General features: G+C 37.6%; 1 protein-coding gene across 2 annotated transcripts in view; it reads left to right on the top strand.

Annotated features, from left to right (window-relative positions):
- The first annotated feature begins 2,625 nt into the window (after window positions 1-2,625).
- Window positions 2,626-23,747, top strand: part of wdr66 (WD repeat domain 66) — a 31,697-nt gene continuing 10,575 nt past the window's right edge. Inside the window, exons 1-16 of one of the 2 annotated variants that reach the window (XM_002937703.5) lie at window positions 2,626-2,717; window positions 4,085-4,221; window positions 6,918-7,292; window positions 8,395-8,535; window positions 8,621-8,730; window positions 10,527-10,635; window positions 12,210-12,290; window positions 12,377-12,454; window positions 13,403-13,447; window positions 14,757-14,974; window positions 16,436-16,630; window positions 18,290-18,540; window positions 19,584-19,735; window positions 19,985-20,158; window positions 20,251-20,435; window positions 21,310-21,421. In XM_002937703.5, the coding sequence (XP_002937749.2) occupies window positions 4,105-4,221; window positions 6,918-7,292; window positions 8,395-8,535; window positions 8,621-8,730; window positions 10,527-10,635; window positions 12,210-12,290; window positions 12,377-12,454; window positions 13,403-13,447; window positions 14,757-14,974; window positions 16,436-16,630; window positions 18,290-18,540; window positions 19,584-19,735; window positions 19,985-20,158; window positions 20,251-20,435; window positions 21,310-21,421 (2,343 nt within the window). In that variant the 5' untranslated portion in view covers window positions 2,626-2,717; window positions 4,085-4,104. Of the gene's footprint in view, window positions 2,718-2,857; window positions 2,981-4,084; window positions 4,222-6,917; window positions 7,293-8,394; window positions 8,536-8,620; window positions 8,731-10,526; window positions 10,636-12,209; window positions 12,291-12,376; window positions 12,455-13,402; window positions 13,448-14,756; window positions 14,975-16,435; window positions 16,631-18,289; window positions 18,541-19,583; window positions 19,736-19,984; window positions 20,159-20,250; window positions 20,436-21,309; window positions 21,422-23,747 lie in introns of those variants that run through there. The other variant, XM_031892615.1, reaches the window with a different exon arrangement.

Below are 23,747 nucleotides of genomic sequence, written 5' to 3'. Positions count from 1 at the left end.
TCTTTTTGTTAAAAGTGAATTATCATAATCTCTGAGAGCCTTATTTTATGCCAGATAACGGAAAGAATCTGCAGCCACAGTTGTAAAAAAATAGGAACAACCGAGGTTTGGTGCTTTAGGGCTCTGGCACACGGGGAGATTAGTCGCCCGCGACAAAACTCCCTGTTCGCGGGCGACTAATCTCCCCGAGTTGCCTTCCCCTGCCATCCCACCGGTGAGAATGTAAGTCGCCGGTGGGATGGCACACATGCGCGCCGCCGCGCGTGCCATCCCGCCGGCGACTTACATGTTCGCCGGTGGGATGGCGGGTCATGACAACTCGGGGAGATTAGTCGCCCGCGAACAGGGAGTTTTGTCGCGGGCGACTAATCTCCCCATGTGCCAGAGCCCTTAGGTTTTGGGGTTCCTTGCTAAGCACTTTCTCAAGACCTGATTTTAGCCATGGCTTCAAAGCAGGGAAATCAGCTTTTTAAGACAGTGAATTTATGACCCGTAACACCAAAAATAAAAAAAGGTTTCATGTATTCTGTGATTTTCATCTTAGTTAGCCAATAAAGGTCTCATATTTACCAGTGGTGTAACTATAGAGGAAGCAGACCCTACAGGGGAGCCTGGAGTGCAGGGTATTCTTACTCTATAGCTGTTTAGAAATTACCTTACCTGAGAGGTAGCAGAAAGTGGGTGGCCCTACCGTTACGAGTTTTAGTGAGCACCCTCCAGAGATTTTTTTTTGCGGGGAGGGGCAGTAGTTACACTGCAGACCTCTTTACACCACTTTTGCTATGTTTTTTACTTTAAAAATGGAAAATAGTCACACCACTTATGTGGTTTATTTTCACACATATGTATTTAATTCTTAATGCTGAAACTGATGGATTGTGGTCTTTAATGTTTAACACATAAATTGAGTGTACTTGAGTAATAGTCTTAACACTATTCTCTAATTCACATAATCTCTAATGTTTGGCTTTAAAAAGGATGCACTGTGTTACATTCTCTCTGTACCCTTTGATCTGCCACAAAATAAATAAACAAACTGTAAAAAAACAAAAAAAAAAAACACTGTGAGGCCCTAGTACAAGCAGAAGTTGCTGTGGTGACTTCTTCAACCAGCAGAATTTACTCAACCTTATTGGCTCATAAACATAGTCATATTTGTGCATCTGACAATGCATGCTGAGCCATTATAATCAAATACTCTGGTGTTTCACCCTGTGGTGGAGTTCTCCTGCATTTCACCGCAGGAGAGCTCAGGTGGAAATGCAGCCCATTCTCACATTACCAGTATGTGCTGACACAGGCGCATGTAAGCCCTGAATGTAACACGCCTTGTTGCATTCCACCCTTGTTCGACGCTACATGCGCCTGTGTCAGTACAGGCTGGTAATAAAGAATGGGCTGCGTTTTGTCATGCGCTCCCCTGCAGTGAAATACACAGCAAAATCTGCCTGTGAGTATGAGCCCTTAAACACAATTGTTTTGTGAGTTTAACATGTTTATCTCTATTTTATCACTGTATATTATGAACTTGAATGCATGCAAAAGCAGCATGTTGTTTTAAAAAAACACAATAAAATGCAGCTGTGATGAAATGCAGATTTAGATGCTGCTGGTTACAACCAGGCTGATTAAAATTAAATCAGTTTGTGGGTTTAGGTGTGCTCAAATGCTTGTGAAATCAAAACAAAAATGCTTGTGTGCAATGTACTGACCAATTACAACAGAACCCCTGCTGACAGTAATGATCTGACTGATATGCAACGGGCCTTGTCATAAATGGACTAAACATGTTTGCCTTGTATAAAAATCTTGATATTAGGGCAGCTTTAAATAACAAATCTCTACCCTATTTCCACCCTCGTCCAGTTTCCTGATCTGACCGTACTGTGCCATATTTTTCAGAGTAAACAGATAAAGTGGGCTTCTGTAAGGCTTTAATAGACCAGCTGGTAAATTCCTAATGTCACGGTTATCAATAGGAAGAAATATAAGAAAGACTGGCAGATGGGTATTTGCCATCTCCCATTATTAGTGCCTAGACTTGTCTTCACGCCCTAAATGTTCCAATGGTTGTATGGGTGTGGTGTTAGCACCAAGTTGTGGAAAAGTAATAGAGGGAATCAGTAGATGGTGCTGGGCTTGGGTTACTACAAACTAGCCAACCTCCAATCCTATTTCATGGATCATTCTTTGAAGCTGACACACACTGGGCCATTTGCACTTCACTTATGTATACACAAGACTAAAGTAGTGGGAAAATAATGTGGGGTCACAAACTGCCCCCTGGATGGGAACAATAAATTATTACAAGTAAAAAAAAAAACATTATTCCCAAAATGGAAATAGATGATAATAATGATGGAAATAGATAATAATGAACTAAAAACAATAGATCGAAAAGATAACAAAATTAAACCAACAGAAACGTTACTACGTTAAATGGAGCACACAATACAAACTAGACTTTCTCAGTGAAAGACTCTAGAATCTATTATGAACAAATACAGCTCCCCGATCATGGCATCACAGGCTACAGATACAACGGATCCGTGACTCAAACACGCGACTGCAAGCGTAAAGCACTCCGTCTCTTTGCGGTGATTTACGACGCAGCCGAGTGTAAGTTTCCGTCCCCATGACAACGCAATGTAGTTTACACTCGGTCGCTAAGCAACACACGCGTGAGTCAATGGTGCTGAGGAGCAGTATTATCGCAGGTAAGCGTGCAGTGCAGCAAGATAGCGATTTGGTGCGCCCTATAAATCACTTCATAATTTACGTTTTAAAATGCGTGCGTAGCTGGAATAAACCACTGCCTCCCCTAACTGGGGGGTGCAGCCACTGCAGAGTATCTAGATAGGAGAACAAATAGGCCTCCCTGACTCAATGGTGCTCAGCGTGAAGCTTAGGATAACATTTGTGGGAATGCCTGTTTCTCTTAAAAACACAAGCTTGAAGGTCTGTTAGAGTGAGATTTTAGGTAAAAACTTATTATTTTGCACTAGACACTGCAGTTTTTCTATTTTCTTGTAATTTTGTCCTAATCTACAGAGGGACAATATTAAAAGGGTTTAAAGGGGGACTTGAACCATAAAACATCAGAAAACAACTGGGTTAAGATAAAACAGGGATTGTCAGTATTCCTGGCCCTCAGTGTCGGACTGGGATGCCAAGAGCCCACCAGAAAACCTTAGACCATGGACCCACTCTCCAAATTATTCTTCATCCACTTTTTATTGAGTTTCTATATCTCCCTAGTTTTTTTATCTTTACATACTATAATCTATTCTTCTATAAATTTAGTTGCTTTGTTCCCATAGAAAAATAAGTAATGGCCATGAATAAGGCCAAATGGCTAGAAGCAGGAGGGCCCACTGACACCTGGGCCCATTGGGAATTTTCCTGGTATCCCTGTGGGTCAGTCCGACATGCTGGCCCTTCCCATGAGAAAGCAGGCTCTGTGCCAGGGATACATACCTCCCAAAATTTTGAAAATGGAAAGAGGGGCAAAAATAAATGTCGCACAGCAAATATTTTGACCGTGCCCATTTTTGCTACCACACCCCCTAAATACCACTCCCGTTTGACTAAATTTGGCAGGTTATTTAAAGTTTGAACACATTTCTGGGGGTTTTGTGGTGTTGTTTTATGTGTTATTACAGTTTTACTGAAAAAAGGTGAAATTGCCCTTTAAGCTGCAAGGCTCAGTTCCCCCAAGAGACCTGTTTAGCTTATTAGTTACAATCAATTACAATCTCAGTGCAGGGGGGCTTTTTACCTTCTGGGCTCTCTGCCAAAAGATTCTTATTTAATTAAATGTGAGAAACAATGTATCTAAGTGCAGGTGACGCTGGTTAAAAAAAAGCTACTTTTAATTAAATTTGTATCTTTTTTAGCTTCAGTGCAGGAGATCAGATTAATAACATTGGCATTAAGCCTCATATTTACAGGTCAGGCTAGTAAAATACTGGCCAAGTGGCCAGAATACTGTGCCACCCAGTAAGTACTTTGGGGCTCACACTTTGGGAACCACTGCTTTTGACCAACTGATGTTAAAAAATTAAAAGTAAAATATTTTTTGCAGATAAACATAACTGAAAGATTATGGATCCACACATAGAAATCACTGCCAGTGAGAGCCAAGCAGGAACAGCAGAAACACAGGAATTGGAAACAGCAAGTCTCAACGCTGATGGAGAAATATTCCAGCAAGTTGAGGAGGTATGGTAACTACGAAACATTATATTGTGCTAGTCAGTTATATGACAGAGAACACAGAGCTAAATAGATGGCACAAAAAAAATTTTTTTGCTTGTGTGTAAAGCCAAACCTTTACTGAGATTGCAATCCTTAATCTAAGGGAATGACATAAAAAACATTTCATTTTGTGTACATACTGTAGCTGACTTTTTCAGAATGCTGATTTGAATTTGTCTGGCTCTGTTGATCCAGTTGGCTCATATATGTTTTATCATAATTAAACTTTGGCCTGACCAATTGGTGCTGTGTGCTGGATTTATTGAAATTTTCAGTTTTGCAGCTTTTCTGTATGTCACTTCAATCTAGTTGCCTTGATCATGGAAGGGATCAGATATAGCTCTCATTGCCAGACTGCAGGAGAAAAAGGAAAGTAATTTATTATAATTATTATAAGAAATATTAATGACCAGAATGGTCTAGTCTTACGATCCACCAGCTTTCTGGTTTCCAGCTTTTAACAAAATTATTCTAGGTGGCTTTGTTAATTTTTAAATAAGGGATTTGGTAGTGAAAAAAAATGGAGGAACATGAAAAATACACTTCAGGGCAGAAACTGGACAATAGCAGACGTGGCTATTTATAGTTAATTTATGGGAGGTGGCTCCCCCTAGTGTCTCAAAATGAGGCAACAGAAAGGACAGAATGGAGCATTTTGAGTCTGACTAATTTTTTTAAGAGGTGCAGACTTGTTTATTTTTATTTTGTGTATACCACTAAATATCCTTCTGGCAGCATGACAGACATTGCACTGTACCTGTGCCTATTGCTGTTTGCCACTGAGTGCACCAAAAAGTGAGTTACTGCAAACCCATAGGAAATTATCACATTGGTTATTATTGACATAAAATTCCTCTGCATTTTTATTTTCTGTTATTACCCTTGCCTTTCTAATATTTGTTGTCACAGTCATTCAGATTATACTAAATGTTAAACTAATGATTGCTTTATGAAAAAAATGATACTGGAAGCATTCAACAATATATTCAGCATCTTATCTGTAGTAAATACATTTAAAGGAGAAAGAAAGGTAAAAACTAAGTAAGCTTTATCAGAAAGGTCTATTTAAATATAGCCATAAGCACTCACAGAAATGCTGCACTGACTTCTCTGTGAAAAGATTTCTTGTGTCTGTAATTCATGTGCCAGAGACCCACAGTCCTCTGCTCTCTCCCCTCTCCTGCTCCCCCCTCCCTCAGGAATGCTAAGAACTCACCCCCCCCCCCCTTAGGAATGTGGATCTGAGCCAATCAGCAGGAAGCTGACTCATAGTCTTACTAACTGAGAATGTTCACTTGGTCTGGGTGTCTGTGCAGGAGCGAGGCATTATGGGAACTTTCTTTACACAGTTCAGCATTTTTTCTTCCTGCTTCTGATCATTTGAACAGGTGAAATATGGGGAGACTTAAGGGCACTATTGAGACAACTGAAGGTATGCCTGCATCTTGAGATGAACTCTTTATTAGCCTTTCTTTCTCCTTTAAAGGGGTGCTAGAATGTACGGCAGTCAAGGCAGCCATTAAAAGCATATTATGTAAGCCATGACTTCAGGAATTTAAATAGGATATCCAACTTTAGCAAAGTGGTAGGACTTTGCAAAAGAAAAAAAAAATCCAATTACAATACTATAACAAAAATCATTCCTTGTTCCGATATCATAATTCATAGTAACTTAATAATTTAAGTTGAATCAAGTTCAGTCTTAAAGTATGTTTAACATTTGTGTTTACCCCATAAGCACAGAGGCAGAGAAAGCTGAGATCAATAGCTGTTATAAATCATCAGTTAGGACAACGTCAGCTTTCCGCCTTCACTTGCATAGAAAGTGGTCAGTAGGGGTTGTCTACCCTTACTCTAGAGGGGGAAGCAGTATAGGCTAAGCAGTTACTTCAGATAGAGTGATGGCAAATGCTGGAATTAGTCACCTGTGGTAAATCTTTGCTAATGCGGGTGACCTCCTGAAAATGCTTTCCCTCTTTGGGTTCCTGAAGTAGCCCGAAGTATCCTCACGAGGCTACTTTGAAAAGCCAATGTAAATTGAGGCTATAACTCAGAGATGAACCTCTGTATTAAAAAAAAGAAGAAAGATCATGTCTTAAACCTGCTGCTAATAAGCAATTACATATAGACAGATGGAGAAAATAAATGAAAAGATTTTTTTTCATTTATGGTAGTTACAGTATCCAATCAGTTCTATTGGGTACCCTCTAAAACATGACTTTTAGGTTCCCCAAAAACACAAGCAATAATCCAAAATACTCAACCGAGGATGTAAAGGAGAACATTTGTGACCTAGTTCCTTAGTTAATCTGAATTTAACTAAACAATTACACTTTTAAATTAGATTGTGATCACTGTTCATGCCTGATTTTTTTTAATCAGAATCATATGAGAGGGAGGAAATAGTTAGAAATATGTTCCTTTATATAACAAGAAAAAGTTGTCAATCAGTTAGCTCACCTACAGCACTCAAAGGCATTATATATGGCCAGAGTGAAACCAGTTGATGGCTGCAAGGATCAATTAATAGACTGAACAGATTGTGCAGCTCTGATTGCTAGTCATTTGTATTTTGTTTCTGAAGCTTGAGAGATTGAAAAATAACTACGTAAAGCATTTGCATTTCACCCATGTTATGTCTGTGTTTAAATGTATTTTAGCATGAAGTTACTGAGGAAAATTTAGATCCCTCTGAAGAAGAAGCTTCACAGAACCCATCTCTTGTTTATAACCCAGAACAAAGGTTAAATGGTGAAAATGAGCAGGAGTCAACAGAAATGGAATCTACTTCTTCAAGGATATTTACCATTGATGACCAGGGGCAAGAGTTACATGGGAAACAGGAATCACCTGTAGAAAAAATGCATGAATTATCAGACGATATTAATGATAACGAACATGTGAAAGAAATGGTAGCTGAAATGGTCCAAGAAAGACACACTGAAAGTGCAAAAGGAGAAGACTCTTTGGTTTACACTGCTACCCCCAAGACGTTGTTTGAAGATGCAAATATGACCTCTGCAGATAAACCACTTGTAAGTGTATTTATTGCATGTGGAAAAAGTTACAAAGAACAATAGTAGAATTAAGTCAGTTATGTACTACAGATTTATGCATACATATCATTATATGATATGTACCAGAAGTCTCTCTTTGCTTGTGTGACTGCAGGGCTGTAATTGCCTATGCCCCTCCTGCTGTGCTTCTGGCAGGGGCTGTTAGAATGAATACACCTCATTTAAAACAAGGACAGGGATATTAGCATTATATATGGAGCTCCAATAAAGGGGCCAGAGTGAAACCAGTGCAGTATATTACTCATTATTGCCTGCAAAAGTGGGGTGATTTTCAGTTATACTGTATGGCTCCTTTAGTAACAATAAAAGTCTTATCTTGCAATGAACTGTTCTGTTACTCATATACAGAACTTCGCAACCAGGCAGCATTCTGAATTCTAGATTGCAAACAGGTAGAAGAGTGTGAATGTGATATGGAATGTAGATTGTATGATGTAAAATCTCTATAACACTGTGTGAATGTGTTGTTTCTATAGTAAATAAAAGTATAACATAATTACAAGATACCAGTATGATTATATTGTCTCCTGAGTTGGTCTTGGCTTCAACCCTGGTATAAAATGTGATTCCTACTTTTTAACATACAATTTAAACATTACAATTTAAACATTACAATTATGATGGGCAGTGGGAAGGATGCAATAAACTCCCAGAACACATTTTGGGGTAATGTCCCTCAGAGAAATTAGTTGTCCACGATAGATCTCTGCTATCGCAAGGGACTAATTTTTCTAAAAATGCCTTTCCACTGGCACTGGCAACCGGGAATCGTCAGTGGAAAGGGTTACGTATCGCTTTGGTTTTCCGAAGTTGCGCAAAGTTGCCAGAAGGAGTCACCACGGTAGCAAAGATCTATCGCTGGTGACTAATCTCTCCATGGGACATTACCCTCAGTTGTTGAGGTGGTGAAATAAAATAGCACAATCTGTGTTTCTATACATTTTAGAGTAAAATTTTGATTAATACCTCACTTAGATTTCTTAAAGACTTTTGTGGTTATGACGTTGCTATTTGTTATAAGGGAAGAGTCTTATCTGCTTTCTTTTTGTTTTATTTACAGAACTTGTCGTGGTCCTTTGGTTTAAACAATAAAATCCCAGTTTTTAACTTTTATGATGAAGAACGTCAGGTGATTGTGTATGCTTGTGCCCACACAGCTGTCATACATGATATATCACAAAACCGTCAGCACCACCTTCAGGTACACTGAGATAATTGCTTGCACTTGAGGCACAGAATGAATTTAGAATCAGATTAGACCATTTGAGTATTATTTTATTCTGCAGGGACACTGTAGCTGCATTTCTTGCATGTGTGTGAGTGAAGAAAGGAGATGGATTGCTACAGCTGACCAAGGCACTGAAAGTCTTATTATAATATGGGATTCATTCTCTGGGTAAGGACTTGTCTTGTCTGCAAATGAAATTAAAAGGGCTACAAGGCACAAATCACAAAAAAACAAACAAACAATGTTTTTTGTCCTCAATGCACCTCACTGCTTCTAAGTTGTTTGGTCACAGAGGCAATTCCTTCACTTGCTGAATGCAGTACAAAGCCTAATGCTGTATTCAAAATAACCGTCAAATGTCTTGTCTTAATGTGTTGTTAAAGGATCATTAAAGGCACAAAGAACTACTAATCTGTACCAGTGGCATTTCTTTTTTTTACATAGCCTTTTAGCATCTCTCCATGACTCAAAAGTGCCAGAAACTGCAATTTATACTTTGGGGGCTTGTGTTATACCTGGGAATCTGTGCACATTTTCTGTAAAATTTCCACATTTATGTTCATCATTAAACAGTAGATTTAGAGAAATAGCTAAAAAAAAAGTTAGAAAAAAGTTAATATGCAAGAAGTTTATAAGGTTTCTGGTATACACTTACCTGCATAAAAATAAGTAAATCTTCACTAAGATTTGTACTGCCTGGCTCACTAATGGAAAAGGAAAGGTGGAATCACTGGGTGGTACCAAAATGTTAGGCACCCCCTGGATTGTATTGACGTCCCTGATACCTCGAGTTGTTACTCCTGTTATTATTATTATTATTAACATTTATTTATAAAGCGCCAACATATTCCGCAGCGCTGTACAATAAGTTAGCAAAAGCTGCACTTTAACAATAAAAGTTGGCTTTTTGATTCTACGGCACATATGCAGACCTCGGGATCGTAGCGAAGGAGAGGAAAGGAAGAGGATCACTTGCTTGCAAGTACCCTGGGTTGGTGCAATTTTCTGCTAATAGGAGCACCAGGCTGGGGTATCAGGTAAGCGATCTTAATCACTTTTTGGTACCCGCAGTGATTCCACCTTTCCTTCTCCTTCAAGCAGACATCTCATACTATATTACAAATGCGAAAATGTTCACTGCTATGTCTGCTATCTTGCTGTTATCCTACATTATTTTTTCCTTGCCAGTATTTTAAATAATGAAACATAAAAAAGGAGATATAGTCCTGTTTATGTGTGTGTGAATTTTTACTTTAAGAAACCATCCTAATGTTGCTAGACTACAGCTTCAGACATGTTTAACTGCTAATATAAGGACAGATTTAAAGCTCACCACAGAAAAAATCACCAACTCTCTATTCATTCCTATGGGATTTTTAAAAGGGTATTTATCAGTGGGTAAAAGTTAGAGTTCAATATTTGATAAATGTGCTTCTAAAAACCCCATAGGAATGAATAGAGAGTGGGTGTGTCTTTCTCTGGTGAGCTTACTTTTCTCTGGTGATTTCACATTTAGTTTCACATCTAGTTTTTATCAAATAGCATTTGAGTGGAATAACAGTTGTGAAATGTTTATGTGTAGTGATAGGCATGGATTTGCGACGAATTTCCATGTTTTGCCATTGGCAGATGAAATAATTTTCTGCAAAAAAATTTGCAGCGCGTCCAAAAATTGTTACCCGCGTCAAAAGCGGTGTCGCACGTCAAAAGCATTGTCATGGGCATCAAAAGAATTGTCGCGGGTGTCAAAAGAATTGTCATGGACGACAATTATTTTTTGACATGCAACATTTTCGCTGTTTCGCTAATCTTTTGAATAGAATTTTCTGGTGAAGCGAATCGGGACAGATTCACTCATCACTATTTGTGCCTTTAAACAGTGTGTTAGCACTGTGCAATAGAGATTCTTTATACTGTATCATTATCTCTACTGGATGAGTCAATCCACTTAACATCTCTTGCAGGATACCTGTTCATACAATATTCAATAGCCATCCAGAGGGAGGGGTAATTGCCATGTCTTTCTCCCACAACGGAAAGTATTTAGCAACTGTTGGAGGAGGAACTAAACAGGTAAAACACTGCTTCATATACTTTGTTTCCAGACTATAGTAATACAACAATACAACATATATCTTCTTAGCAAACGATGTGGTAATCTTTTATATATGCCCTGATAAAATCAGTATTGCAATGTTTAATGTTTAAGTATTCCTGGAATCAATAAAGAATAAATTACATAATCTGTGCTCTGAAGTACTACATATGGCTACCCTTATTTAGCATATGAGCACTATAGATTCCTCGTTTTACAAAGTCCCTGTATGACGTGCTAAGACTGAGCTTAACCTGACATTACCACTGCTTATCTACATTTTCAGTTTAAATTTGCTTATTATAGAATGTTTGTTGCTAACTACTTTAACAGTGCCACTGGATGTTTGTTTTCAACAGGATTTAATTTTAAATTCTTATTTAATTCTTATATAATTATGTATAGCAATTGGTGACGTCTGCTTCCTAAAACACTATATTCCTGGGTGCAGAAAGAACCCAGCTACTCCATTCACTAATCTGGGGATCATGTCTCACAGGGTGCTTTGATTGTGGTGGCAATGACAATGCCCTGCCCTACAGGCAGCTGCTCCGTAATCAGTTGAATGTGAAACAGTTCTCTCTATGGTAGACACTTGAGCAATACTCATCTACTGGCAAAATGTGCCATAGGCAGTGCATTTCCTAGACAAGGGATTTCTTGTTTGCTGCAGTTTTTCTTAGTTGGATCCAGATTGAGCAGCTCATGGCTACAGACCAGTCATGTATGAAAAGCAGAAAAGAGCAACTTGAAGATACAAGAATAAACACACTTATTTAAAATCTTATTTAAAGCACTATTAAATAGAAAAAAACATTACTTAGGACACCCTTCTTTTTTTTCTTCGAAGAATTTATTTTACTTGACCTTACTGTTGTGAATTTTAAAAATTAATTAAAAAAGAAATGTTATAAGAGAACTAATTATTATTACTTGTTAGGGCACTATAAAAGCACTATAACAAGTTAATTCCAAATACAGCACACAGAATACACAGGTATCTTTTCACCCTGACCACTTGACAGTTTTACATATATAATTACAATATGACTGGTCCTTTAAAGGTTTTTTTTTACCTTTAAACGTGTATTGTTTTGAAATAGTACATCTTAAATAATGACTTGGTTCAATTGGTTTCTGTTTTTTTATTTTTTACTGTTTTTCTATAATGTGTACTTTAAAATGAATTTGTTTAAATTTTTCTTAGTGGCAGCTTGCTCGCTCTTTTTTTTTACATTAGTTGCCAGCATCTCTCAGCACCAGTTACCACTTAAAAAACCCCACAAGAACAGTAATAAATTACCCCTACGTTTTGTATAGCTGAAATATCAATATAAAACTTGCACATGTGAACTGTAACCTTTATTCAATTGTTAGCCTTTGCCATTGGGGAAAATTTTTGGTTGAAGTTGCTTATTCCAAAATCAAAAAAGAGAATCTGGTGAAGGAGAATTTATTTTTTTCCATTTTTTACTTATAATTTTACATAATTATATGTCATATACCTCATATCTAGCAGCTATGTAATAGAGTTGCACTCTTTGTATTACAGAGAGTCTGCATTTGGGAATGGACCACAGACACTGGAAAACCAATTTGCTCTGCAGAACTCAGGCAAGAATTTGGCATACAGGTTAGTGGTCATATTAGCAAGAAATGAAAAACAATTAATTGAAAAAGAACTCATGTCAATGCTGTATCTCTCTTTTTATTTTGTAGACATATATAGTTTTTAATGCTCAGGATCAGACACAACTGGTAACCAGCAGCGAAACACAAGTTATATTCTACACATGGGTAAGAAAAAAATGCAGAAAATGTTCCATTTATACAGTATATGTGTTTTGCTAAAAAAATAAAAAATAACTAATATAAAACTCAACTTGTATAATTGTACTAGTGATACAACTTGTGCTGCTGACAGTTGTGGTCACTGGAGTAGCATTTCACCATAGCAGTCTTCAACAGCAAAATAACTGATGTTAGATGGCTAGAAATAAAACACTGTGAAATGTCATCTTTTATGTTCCTACCATAGCAGTCCATGAACATGTGGCTCAGTATAATCAGTAATATTATTTTATGTTATTGAGCCCAAAGGCTTTTGGAAAGAGATCTACCAAATCCATTTTGGCCAAAGCCTGAACCAGGAAAAAACTTAAAAAAAATTATCAATATCTTGTGATAGTTTTTAAAGATTTTATATTTTATAGATTTTAAATTGGTTCAGCCAGGCACTCGTATTTGGCCAAATCTGAATTCTGCAAGAAAAATATAAGTCTTGAAATCGTATTAAGGATTTGGTGTATCCCTAGTTTTGGATGACTACTTAGAGCAGTGCCCACAGAATTCTAGAACTCTGTAAAAGGAGTTTATGCTTTCAGCAGTAAATCCAGCACTGCTGAAGGAGGAGGATGGGCTCAACGTAGGTGTTCTGACTAATGAACAATTTCTAATATGTTTATGAAAAAATTATTATTGCTGTGCAGCCCAATAATGTCAAGTTACTCTAGGTGATTCCACCTGAGTATGCTTCTGTGTGCAAACAGACAAGCAACAAGAATGAATTCTCACTTTGTTTGAAGTAGGTCACTGGGACTTTCAGATTACCATTTTTGAATTTTAAGCTCTATGGGGCAGGCAACTCCTTGTACTAGTACTTGTAACTGTGTATAAATAGTATGATATTGAAAGACTGGTAAAAAAGAAAAAACATTTTAGAGCACTTTATTTATTTATCCCTAGACCCACAACAGTTTGGATTATGAAGCGCCACCACTGAATGATAATGTAAGTTTCTTAATTTTTTGTATATATTTGTATTTATATGAAAATGCAAGTTTTCACATAAGTATAGTTTTTGTTATAGTGTAGTGCCCATTCTCACTTACTGCAGCTTTAATGCTTATTTAAGGTGAGCTAGTTGAAACAAGGGCAATTTAACAATTAGAAGAACCAACCTTTAGGCTGATGCCACACGTGGCGTAGGGCTGATTTTTTCGGCAAGTGGAAAAACGCTTGCCGAAAATTCAGCCCTACACCTGCTACTTGTGCCTGCACCCGAATGAATGGAATACGCTCGGGTGCAGGCACATGTAGCCAATATACGCATGAAAACGCGAGACTTTGCATTCTCTCGCATTTTCATGCGTATATCGGCTACATGTGCCTGCACCCGAGCGTATTCCATTCATTCGGGTGCAGGCACAAGTAGCAGGAGTAGGGCTGAATTTTCGGCAAGCATTTTTCCGCTTGCCGAAAAAATCAGCCCTACACCACGTGTGGCATCAGCCTAACATTCAAATCTTTCTTACCACGTAAACCAGTGTGTGCCAGGCTCTTATAACCTCAGCTGCAACTTAAAATGGACCTGTCACCTTCCATAAAAAGCTGTATTTGTAAATCACACATGGAAGCCACATTTCCTTTTTTTATTTTGAAAGAAACTAATCCATACCTGTTATAAATGTATTTGAAATTTGAGCTGTCAGTCATATATTGCATGTCTCACCTCTATGCCTCTATGCATACAGGAAGGGCAGGCAATTCATTTTACTTTCCATTCAGCCTTTCCTAAATGTTACTGCATGGCTCTCATTCCAACTCCCTCCTCAGCACCTATCATTTTGTAGCCTGTGCATGGGCATTAGGCCCCCATTCTGACTTATACACGAGATTTTGGGGTGATACAAAACTTACCCTAATAACAGTGTCCACAAAATGGCACCTGTCTGCTTGCTGTAATTGTGAATTCCAAGACTCAAGGAAACAAAATTGAAATCATTTATATAGTGTAAATAAAGTTTAATTTGTTCAATTAACATGATAGAAAAGGAATTGAAATTATTTCTTAGGGTGACAGGTCCCTTTTAAACACAGTCACACATTTGTTACACATTTTTTACACACATTGCCTGGCACTCACCACAGCTGCAGCTTTTGATAGAGAAAAGTGTTTTGGCAGTTTCTTTGAGCTATAAGAAAGAAGAAATGCATCTAAAATATGAAAATGAAACTTTACAGCCTTTAAACAATTAAAATTGGTGTGTAAATACATTGCAGTAATAATGTGGCTTTTATACATTTTTATTCTCTACAGACATTTAACAAAGTGGTGGGGGAATTCAGCCAATCAGTTTTTGATTTCAGTGCAACAAGAGCATTGACAGGAACATCCGCGGGAAAGCTGGTTGTCTGGGAGACCATCCACTCTCCATCGATCAAAGCAACATCTTCCATACAGCCACACAAAAAGAAGGCTTTAAAGCTAATGCATCTGCAAAAAGATGCTATTACAGTGCTTTCTACCCATGACAGGTAATTGTCAATTTTTAAAAAACACAGGAAACAAACACTAAATTTAAACACTAATACAATTGTATTTTATGTTTTTATTTGGAAAATAACAACTGCTTGTAGAATCTAAAAATACAAAATGCCTTTTTCAGATGGCCAGTTTATTGCCTTTTGCATAAGTGTCAAAGGGGAAAAAGGATTCATTTATTACATAGTGTATTCTAAGATGCTGAATTGTTTTACATGTTTTTACTGAATAGAGAATATTTGCTATTGCAGTCAAAATAAATAACTTATAGTGATCTGTAAGGTTCCCTAACCCCTAAAATTGATTATGGGTACTTTATATACTAATAATGCACCAGCCTGAAGGTTCTGCATCTTTATTCCAGTAATGACCCAGGCCTTGAAACTCGTCACAGGAGCTCACCATCTTGGATTTTGTTAGGCGGGTCAGTCAGATTTACATACTAAGGGGTATATTTATCATACTGTGTAAAAAGTGGAGTTAAGCATTTCCAGTGATGTTGCCCAGGGCAACCAATCAGCAATTAGATTTCAACAGTTAGAAAATGAAAGCAAAGCATCTGATTGGCTGCTATTAGCAACATCACCGGTGATGTTTTACTCCACTTTTTACACAGCATGATAAATATACTCATTAGTGTGCTCTCAGCAGCTGTTGAGAAGCTAAGCTTAGAGGTCATTTCAAATCATCAAGCACAAAATGAAGATGACTTCTCATAGACACTGATGCTACAGGGCTGCTTATTAAATTCTGATGCAAATTGTGTTGTTTTTGAGCTGCCATGTTATGAGAACCTGAATTCCTTATTAATTAGCCTTGTATTGTGACATTAATATTCTATATATATATATCAATCTAGATAGTGTCAGCACTCCAAGGCTCAATATTCCACGGGGTGCACAGCCAAAATATGAGTATACAAAAAATAATAATCGACCGTAGCCGGCACACCCTTCAATACTTTGTCAAAAATTTAAACATATTGTTTTTAAAACTGACGTTTCGGTCCTCATTAGGACCTTTCTCAAGGATATCCATTATTTTTTACATATATATATATATATATATATATATATATATATATATATATATATATATATATAATTTATTTATATAGATATGGTATATTGTGCAAAAGAGGCTGTGGGTGCCTTGGGCTGGCACAGAAGCCCAAAAATATAATGTGCAGCATTTCGGGCCTACTTCTTTGTCTACTTTTTGTTCTCCTTTAAGTGTCCTTAATATTTTAATATTTGGACAGACACAAACAGATATGCATAGAAAAACACATATTTGTGATCCCTTGCAATCTGTAAACATGCATAGAGTGTATTTATGTGAATTTAATATAAAAACTTGTTCATGTGCAATGAAATGCATGTGACTGTATGTATTAGGGTGGGTGGAGATTGATCAATTGTTGGAAATGACCAATAAACCTTTTGTTCTTTCAGGTATTTTGTAACTGGGGATGTACAGGGACACGTTAAATTCTATGACCAACGACTACAACTTGTGAACTGGTACAGCCATCTAACCTTGAGGCCTGTTCGTTCCATCTCTTTCTCAACATGTCCACCAGTTACAGCAAGTGGCAGAACCAGATACCCTCAGGATTGCTCTATAAAGGGGGATCAGTTTGCCATAAGGTAAATGACCAACTGAAATCTCTTGGCATACGCAACACATTTACTTTCCTAGTTTCAGAACAATTATAAAATCACAACAAAAGCTATTGATATTCAGTACCATATGTTTCGCATATAATCCTCCTATAAATTTGTCTCACTTGCTCCTGCTTCAGTGTCTGGATGAGTAAAATGTAATATTTAATTACAAAACAATTCATTTTATGTTTTAAACTTTCAAATGCTTATCATTTTATGTTTTAAATGAATTAAGCAATTTGAATTTTTTTTTAAATCTTTAAAGGTCATTTATGAAAGCAGCCCACAAAGCTTGCAAATGTTGCACTTATTGACGCCATTCATTAAAATTTCATTAACATGAAATAGTTGTGCTAACCGGCATTTCATTTGTCCTTGCTTTTCTGCTGAATAACATCCAAACGCACCTGTGACACTATAGAACCTGGGAGCTACCGCCACCCTTAGGCTAATGCCACACCGTGCTTATGGTGTATATATTCGGCAAGCCGAAAAACGCTTGCCGAAAATACGTGCCATGCGCTCCAACCTGTGCTTGCACCCTAATGAATGGAATATGCTCAGGTGCAGGCACATGTAGCTGAAATATGCATAAAAATGTGAAACTTTGCATTCTCTCGTGTTTTTATGTGGATTTAGGTTACATGTGCCTGCACTGGAGCGTATTTCATTTATTCGGGTGCAGGCACAGGTAGGAGCAAATGGAGCATATTTTCGGCAAGTGTTTGCCATACGCATGGTGTAGCCTTAATGTGATGGTACATCAATAGGTGGAGCAGACTTGCAACAAAAGGATCACATGCTAACGTTAAATGGTAATCACAACTTGCACCCCATTTATTAAAATGTATGTGCACAATTGCATTTGCTTTGACTTTGACTCTGGAAAAATACTAAAATTTGGTACTGCAATTTGTGTCCAAAAATTGCACTTGGCATACTGCACTGCATTAGAAATGACCCATTATTCCCAATCAAATTAGTGAAGAGGAACAAGTAAATAATATGTATCATATAGTTATTCTGTTGTTTTTCCCATAATTGACACCTAATTTTTATAAGTAAAATCCTTCCAATATCTCTCTCTTTCCCAGGGAGAGCTATAGCACCAGTATGTTTCTGACTAATCTCTGATTAGTGGCTCCCAAGCTACTCGTGGTACTTTACTTTCACTACTGTGGATAAGTGAACTTATATTTCTACTACTACTGTAATTACTATTTTCTGCCCACCTGCTGCTTTTGTGTGTTGGTGTTTTTCAGTTGTACAGTATATCAAAATCAATTAAAATAATGTCTTGCTTTTTATGGATACAAAATAATGAAGCACAGCTTGATATTCAAGCATTCATTAATGTGGTTCAGGACACATGCACAATGCACAAGAAATTAGTGAAAAAAACTGGGCTAGGGCTAGTTGCTCCTCACAGCATTGTGCATGTCTCTACCCTGAAGCACACTAATAAACACCAGTTTTTATATTTAAGAATCATCGATGGTGGTAAGAGTGACAAATGGGAGCGTTCTTGTATACTATTTTGTAGTATTTATTGCATCATTAAATTCAAATTATATGTACTCTTGCCTTGTGTACATTACAGTATATGCTGTGTGGGCTGAATTTTATATTTCTCTCCTTCAGCAACTTCATTGTGTCAACAGTCGATTCTGTGGTTCTGCATGTACATACAGATGGTACAGTATTAAAGGAACATATGCATGAGCCCAGTGAAGCTGTGCACGCACTTGCCTGCCATCCTTGTGAGCATCTAATTGCTATTGGAAGTTATAGTGGACTCCTAAAAGTATGGAACTACAAGGCCCGAAAACTGTTCATCAGCAGGATATTTGGCAAGGGCAAAAGCTTGCATTGCCTTTCCTATGACCCTAAAGGTGACTGTTTCTTTTCAAATCCTTTTTTTATATACTTCCCAGAATCCAGATCTAGGACCTAGGTAAAAGTCTAAACTAAACTATGTAATTGTGGCAACAACATAACACTTGTATTGCCATTGACCCCATTATTTTCAGACCTTCTGAACTCAGATGCAGATGTGCTATGCCTATTGATACAAAGCAACTCTGGAGCTAATGCCTGGTCAGAAGGTGACGGTAGCTACTCCTCTGCTCCTTAGACAAGCACAAGCCAAACTGGTTCAGCTCATGTTGAAAAGGGGTGTGCACGGTCCCTTTAAAGGAAAAGTAGCACTAAAATGTTTTAAGTAAAAAAGCTATTCTACCCTGCACCAATAACTGCCCTATCCTGCAAACCACTGCTAAAACTTGGCTTCCTGTCAATTGAACTACGGTGATACGGCGAAGGAGCAGCATCCACTATGCGATGATCGATTGATCGAGCCTAGCCTTCCTTCTGTATAGGAAGGAGTCAGGCTAGGCTCGATCAATCGATAGTCACATAGTGGATGCTGCTCCTTCCTTCGCCGTAGTTCAATTGACAGGAAGCCAAGTTTTAGCAGGTATTTTCTATTAAAGCATTTAAAATACTAAGTGGTTTGCAGGATAGGGCAGTTATTGGTGCAGGGTAGAATAGCTTTTTTACTTAAAACATTTTAGTGTTACTTTTCCTTTAAGCACAACCACCCCATCAGCATTCAAATTCTAACTTTGGTGTACAATTTTATAGCTCAGTACCCTTTCATGTAATAAAAGTGTTTTTTGTTTGTCTATGACCTTAACACCGGGAATATGTTTTTTGCACAACATACATTAGATATATGTAGTTTTTATATCAATTATAATTATTATTCACAGTCCACCTTTTCTAAGATTCCCCAACAGCATCTGGGTTATTTGCAAACTTCATTCTAAACGTACCATAAGTGGCAAAAGGAATTAGTGCTCTTTGATATCTACAATGAATATGGCTGCATTATGGGACTATGGGACTAAATATTATCTTTGTCTTGGCACTTTAGGTTTCTTGCTAGGAGCTGGTTTCACAGATGGAAGTGTTTACATCCTTGATGCTATGACACTGGAAGATGAAATTGCAGAACCCTTTAAGTATGCCAGAGGATCAATAACCCATATTGCCTTCTCACATGATTCTCAGTATCTAGCAACAGCTGTAAGTTATTGATCAGTACATAGATGATGTGCACTTTTTGGGCAACCATGAGTCGGTACTTTTAGATGATTTAAATGATGTGTAAAAAAAAAAGTGTATGGAATTGTTTATAATAAATATAAGTAATATTCTTGCCCAGAGATAGAGAAATAATTAAGTACTGGTACCCATGGCCCAGGAAAAGTAGTTATAGTATTGAATCTGCAGCGCAGTAATTATTTTTACAATATCCACATCATTGTGTTTTAGGACACAGAGTTTACTGTGACACTGTTCAAATTATCACGAGAAAAGAATGGTGTGACTTGGCAATATTTTGGAAGATATCGCAGCCATTACAAAAAAATACAGAGTCTAGTATTTGGGATCCATCTCGACACTAATGAACCAAGGCTCATATCCCTTGGAATGGATCGAATGCTGGTAGGTTTTTATTTTTAGACTTGTTTTTCCTAGAAGTAAAAAGCAAAATATTTTCTCATTCTAATATATTGTTTGTGGTTGTGTTTTGTTAGGTAGAATATGATCTTGCAAACTGTGTTAAAGGCTATCTCCAAATAAAGAGCACTGACCGTATTGAGCAGAGTGCTGTCCCACAGTCTTTGGCTTGGTATCCACCAGTGACTAAAGAATGCTTTATCCTAGTAGCAAATGATCACTACAAGATGAAGCTTTATAATGCAACCACAAAGATGTGCAGGTAAATTCTAGTTCCTGTCTACTAATCTGTATTCTCAGCTCTGGTAAGCACAACTGAGCCCCTGAGTTTGTTTTTGAGTGTAGACATTCTAAAAACAGTTTGTATGTTCTCTTTGTTTCTATTTGGGCTTCCTCTGGGTACTCTGGCTTCCTCTCACTTTTTAAAAACATGCAGGCAGGTCGATTGGCTCTTGAAGAAGTTGACCCTATTGTTGTGTGAATGAAAAACCTTGGGATGTGTGAACCTTAAGCTGGCCATACACGTGGCGATGGTCGCACGAAACATCGTAAGATCCGCCACACACCATTCAGGGCTGAATCGGCAGGTAAGGAGGTAGAAACAATAGGATTTCTACCTCCTTCTGCCGATTCAGCGCTGAAGGGAGATTTCGGTCAGGCGCCTTCTATGGCGCCCGATCAAAATTTTCAAACTGGTCCGATCAGCGAGTCAGCCGATATCAGCAGCTTCCTGCGATATCGGTCGACTCGCCGACATACCATACACACACCGAATATCGTACGAAACGAGGTTTCGTACAATATTATCGGTGTGTGTATGGCCACCTTTAGACTGTACAAGTTGCACATAATTGTTTTTTATGCATATGAGGTGCAAAACAAAAAGGACCTATTTACCTGATTTATTATTGTGGGCGTAATCAATAAAAGCAAATTTGCATGCAGGTTTGTGCATGTTAGAAAGCTCCTATCTCACCCAATTTTACTCAAAAGTACTTAAATGTTACTGATCCCTAACTTTATGTTATCCTGTCTAAATTATTGCAACATGCTACTAGCAGCCCTCATAGCCTCCCATCACACATCCCTTTGTTGTATCTTAAACTTTGCTGCTATAATTCATTTTGTTCCTTCAGAAAAACATTGCTAGGTCCAACATTTGGTTCTCCTGTTAGAAGAATGGAGGTGCTTCCTACATACAGTGAAGAAATCTGTAAGGGCTACATGACCTACATTACAGATGATAAGGTAGTGTTTGCTTTTTAATATTTTTTTAAATTTAGACTGAACAAAATACTCAGCATAGTACAGGTTAATGAGAAATTGTATTTTAAACAAGGTCTATTCACTGTAGAGACACATCTAAAAATGCCAGTGCCTTGTATTTGATGGTTACTAAGCTGAATGAGTCCATATAGGTGGCAAAACAGTACTGTTGGATTTATTTATTTAATGTTTTAGTAGATTAATGGTAAGGAAATCCAAATTGCAGAAGAAACCCTTATCTGTAAGCATTCTGGATAATAGGTCCCATATATGTATATTGCATATTTTAATCATTTTTGAGCACCTTAACATCACCTTTTCCACTATCTGTTCTTCTTTATTAGGGCATATTACCAGGCCTGGAATGGGATTCAAACCAGGCTCTGGCATTTTAAGTACACAGAGGCCGCTGTCTGTGGCATCTTACAGCATTTGCCTGAATCCACAGATTGTCAGTCTGGGCCTGCATATTACATACAGCTGTCCCCCGATTTATGACATACCTCTTCCCACCTCTCAATGCAGATATCCTCAAGGCTTTAGTTTTTAAACATCATCTATTTTCACTATAGAGTATGAGAAGATGAGCTAATCAGCTCATCACACACCAGCTTGTGTGGCTTAGTTTACTTAGATGACAATGAAATGCAAATGTACTTAACTTGCATTTACTCTCTAACTCCAGTGGAGTGAGTTAGTCGCCCGTGATAGAACTCTGCTACAGTCAGAGTCGCCTGTGGAAAGGCCTACACATTGCTTTGGCTTTCCACAGTTGAAGAAAGTTGGCTGCAGGAGGAAACTGTGCGACTTTGGGAAGCCGAATCAATGCGTAGGCCTTTCCACTGGCGACTCCTGTTGTTGCCAGTGGTAAGGCATTTCGGAGTGGTTTGTAGCTCGCGGTATCAGAGATCTATCGCAGACGACTAACTTGTTTTGTTGGACATTAGCCTTATTCTTTATAAGCTGAGATTTCTTCCTGCTGCCTAGCTTCTTAAATATATTGCTCTCTTTTAACCAATATTATTATTATGCATTATTTATACAGCACTACTATATTATGCAGCACTTAGCAGAGAATTTTAATAAACTGCCCCAGTTAGTTAATTCCTCCATTATTTTTTCTTGTCCCAATCAATTTTTATGAATTAAAAAGCATAGCTTTTTTTGTTATAGCTGTCAAACTGGTTACTCACACTTGACTGGGCATATGCTGAAAATTGCTGAAATAATTAAAAGCAAAAACACAGAAAAATTAGTCTTACATGGCTATCATATGTACTTTCCTGCAATACGCATAGTTTAAATATAATTATATTATTTAATGATTAATTAGAATTTAGTATAATTGTAATGTTTTAATCTCTCTGGTTCCCTCCTCACCTGTATGCTGCTGACACAACTGTACCAAAATAGCATTCTAGTTAGGTGGAGCCAGCTCAAGGGCAGTGCAATTGAGGCAGTCACTTTAAGCCCTATGTCTTCAAGAGCCCACCAAAAAAGGCAAAAATTAAAATGATGGCTTTTTTCACCAATGTTTGTGCATCAATAAATATTAAAAATATATCACAAGTGTCCAAAAATATGGTGAAAATAAGAAAAGCAGGGCAGGCTGTAGGTCTTGCTCTATTACATACTGTTTATTCAAGAATTTGTCAACGTATCCACCTGGGTTCTCGTTCTCTTTCATACCAACCGCTTGGTTGGTGGTAAAACAATTGTAATGCGTTTTCATGGTTTAAATGATATTTGAACAGCTCTAAAGGGGAACTGAGACCAGATTATTCTTTATGTTATAGCATAGTAATACCAATATATATAAATGTATATAAAACAGCCTATTTACAGTTATTCATTTTGATTTTGAATTGAAGACTTTAACTCATTCTTTAATTTTCAGTCATCCTCTAGTATTACCCAAGCAGCCAAAAGACTAATGATGTTCGTCTGCGACTATATGTGATAAAGTCTCAAAATCTGCACATGATCTCACCTACATTATAAACAGAGCATTAATGCATTTCATGAGTAAAAACTAGCCAGTGCTGCAGTTAGAAGACATTTACATGCACTTTATAAGTACTTGGGTCTCACAATGAAGCCCTCCTGCCAAGGCATCCAAATTAAAGCAGACACATTGCCCCTGATAAAGATTTGACCTGCCTTGTACAATTGCTGTCAAAGAACAGCCCACCCCACTTCTGGGTTGCTATAAAGAAATGTGTAAACTATGTCCAGTGCTGCATTTAGATCAGGGACAAACAGCACATTGCCTTCTGATAATGATTACCACTGTGTATGATTGCTGACA

This window comes from Xenopus tropicalis, chromosome 1 (assembly GCF_000004195.4).
Source record: "Xenopus tropicalis strain Nigerian chromosome 1, UCB_Xtro_10.0, whole genome shotgun sequence".
NCBI classification, from domain to species: Eukaryota; Metazoa; Chordata; class Amphibia; order Anura; family Pipidae; genus Xenopus; species Xenopus tropicalis.
Note: the sequence above shows the minus strand (reverse complement) of the source record. Positions and strands in the feature narration are given on the sequence as shown.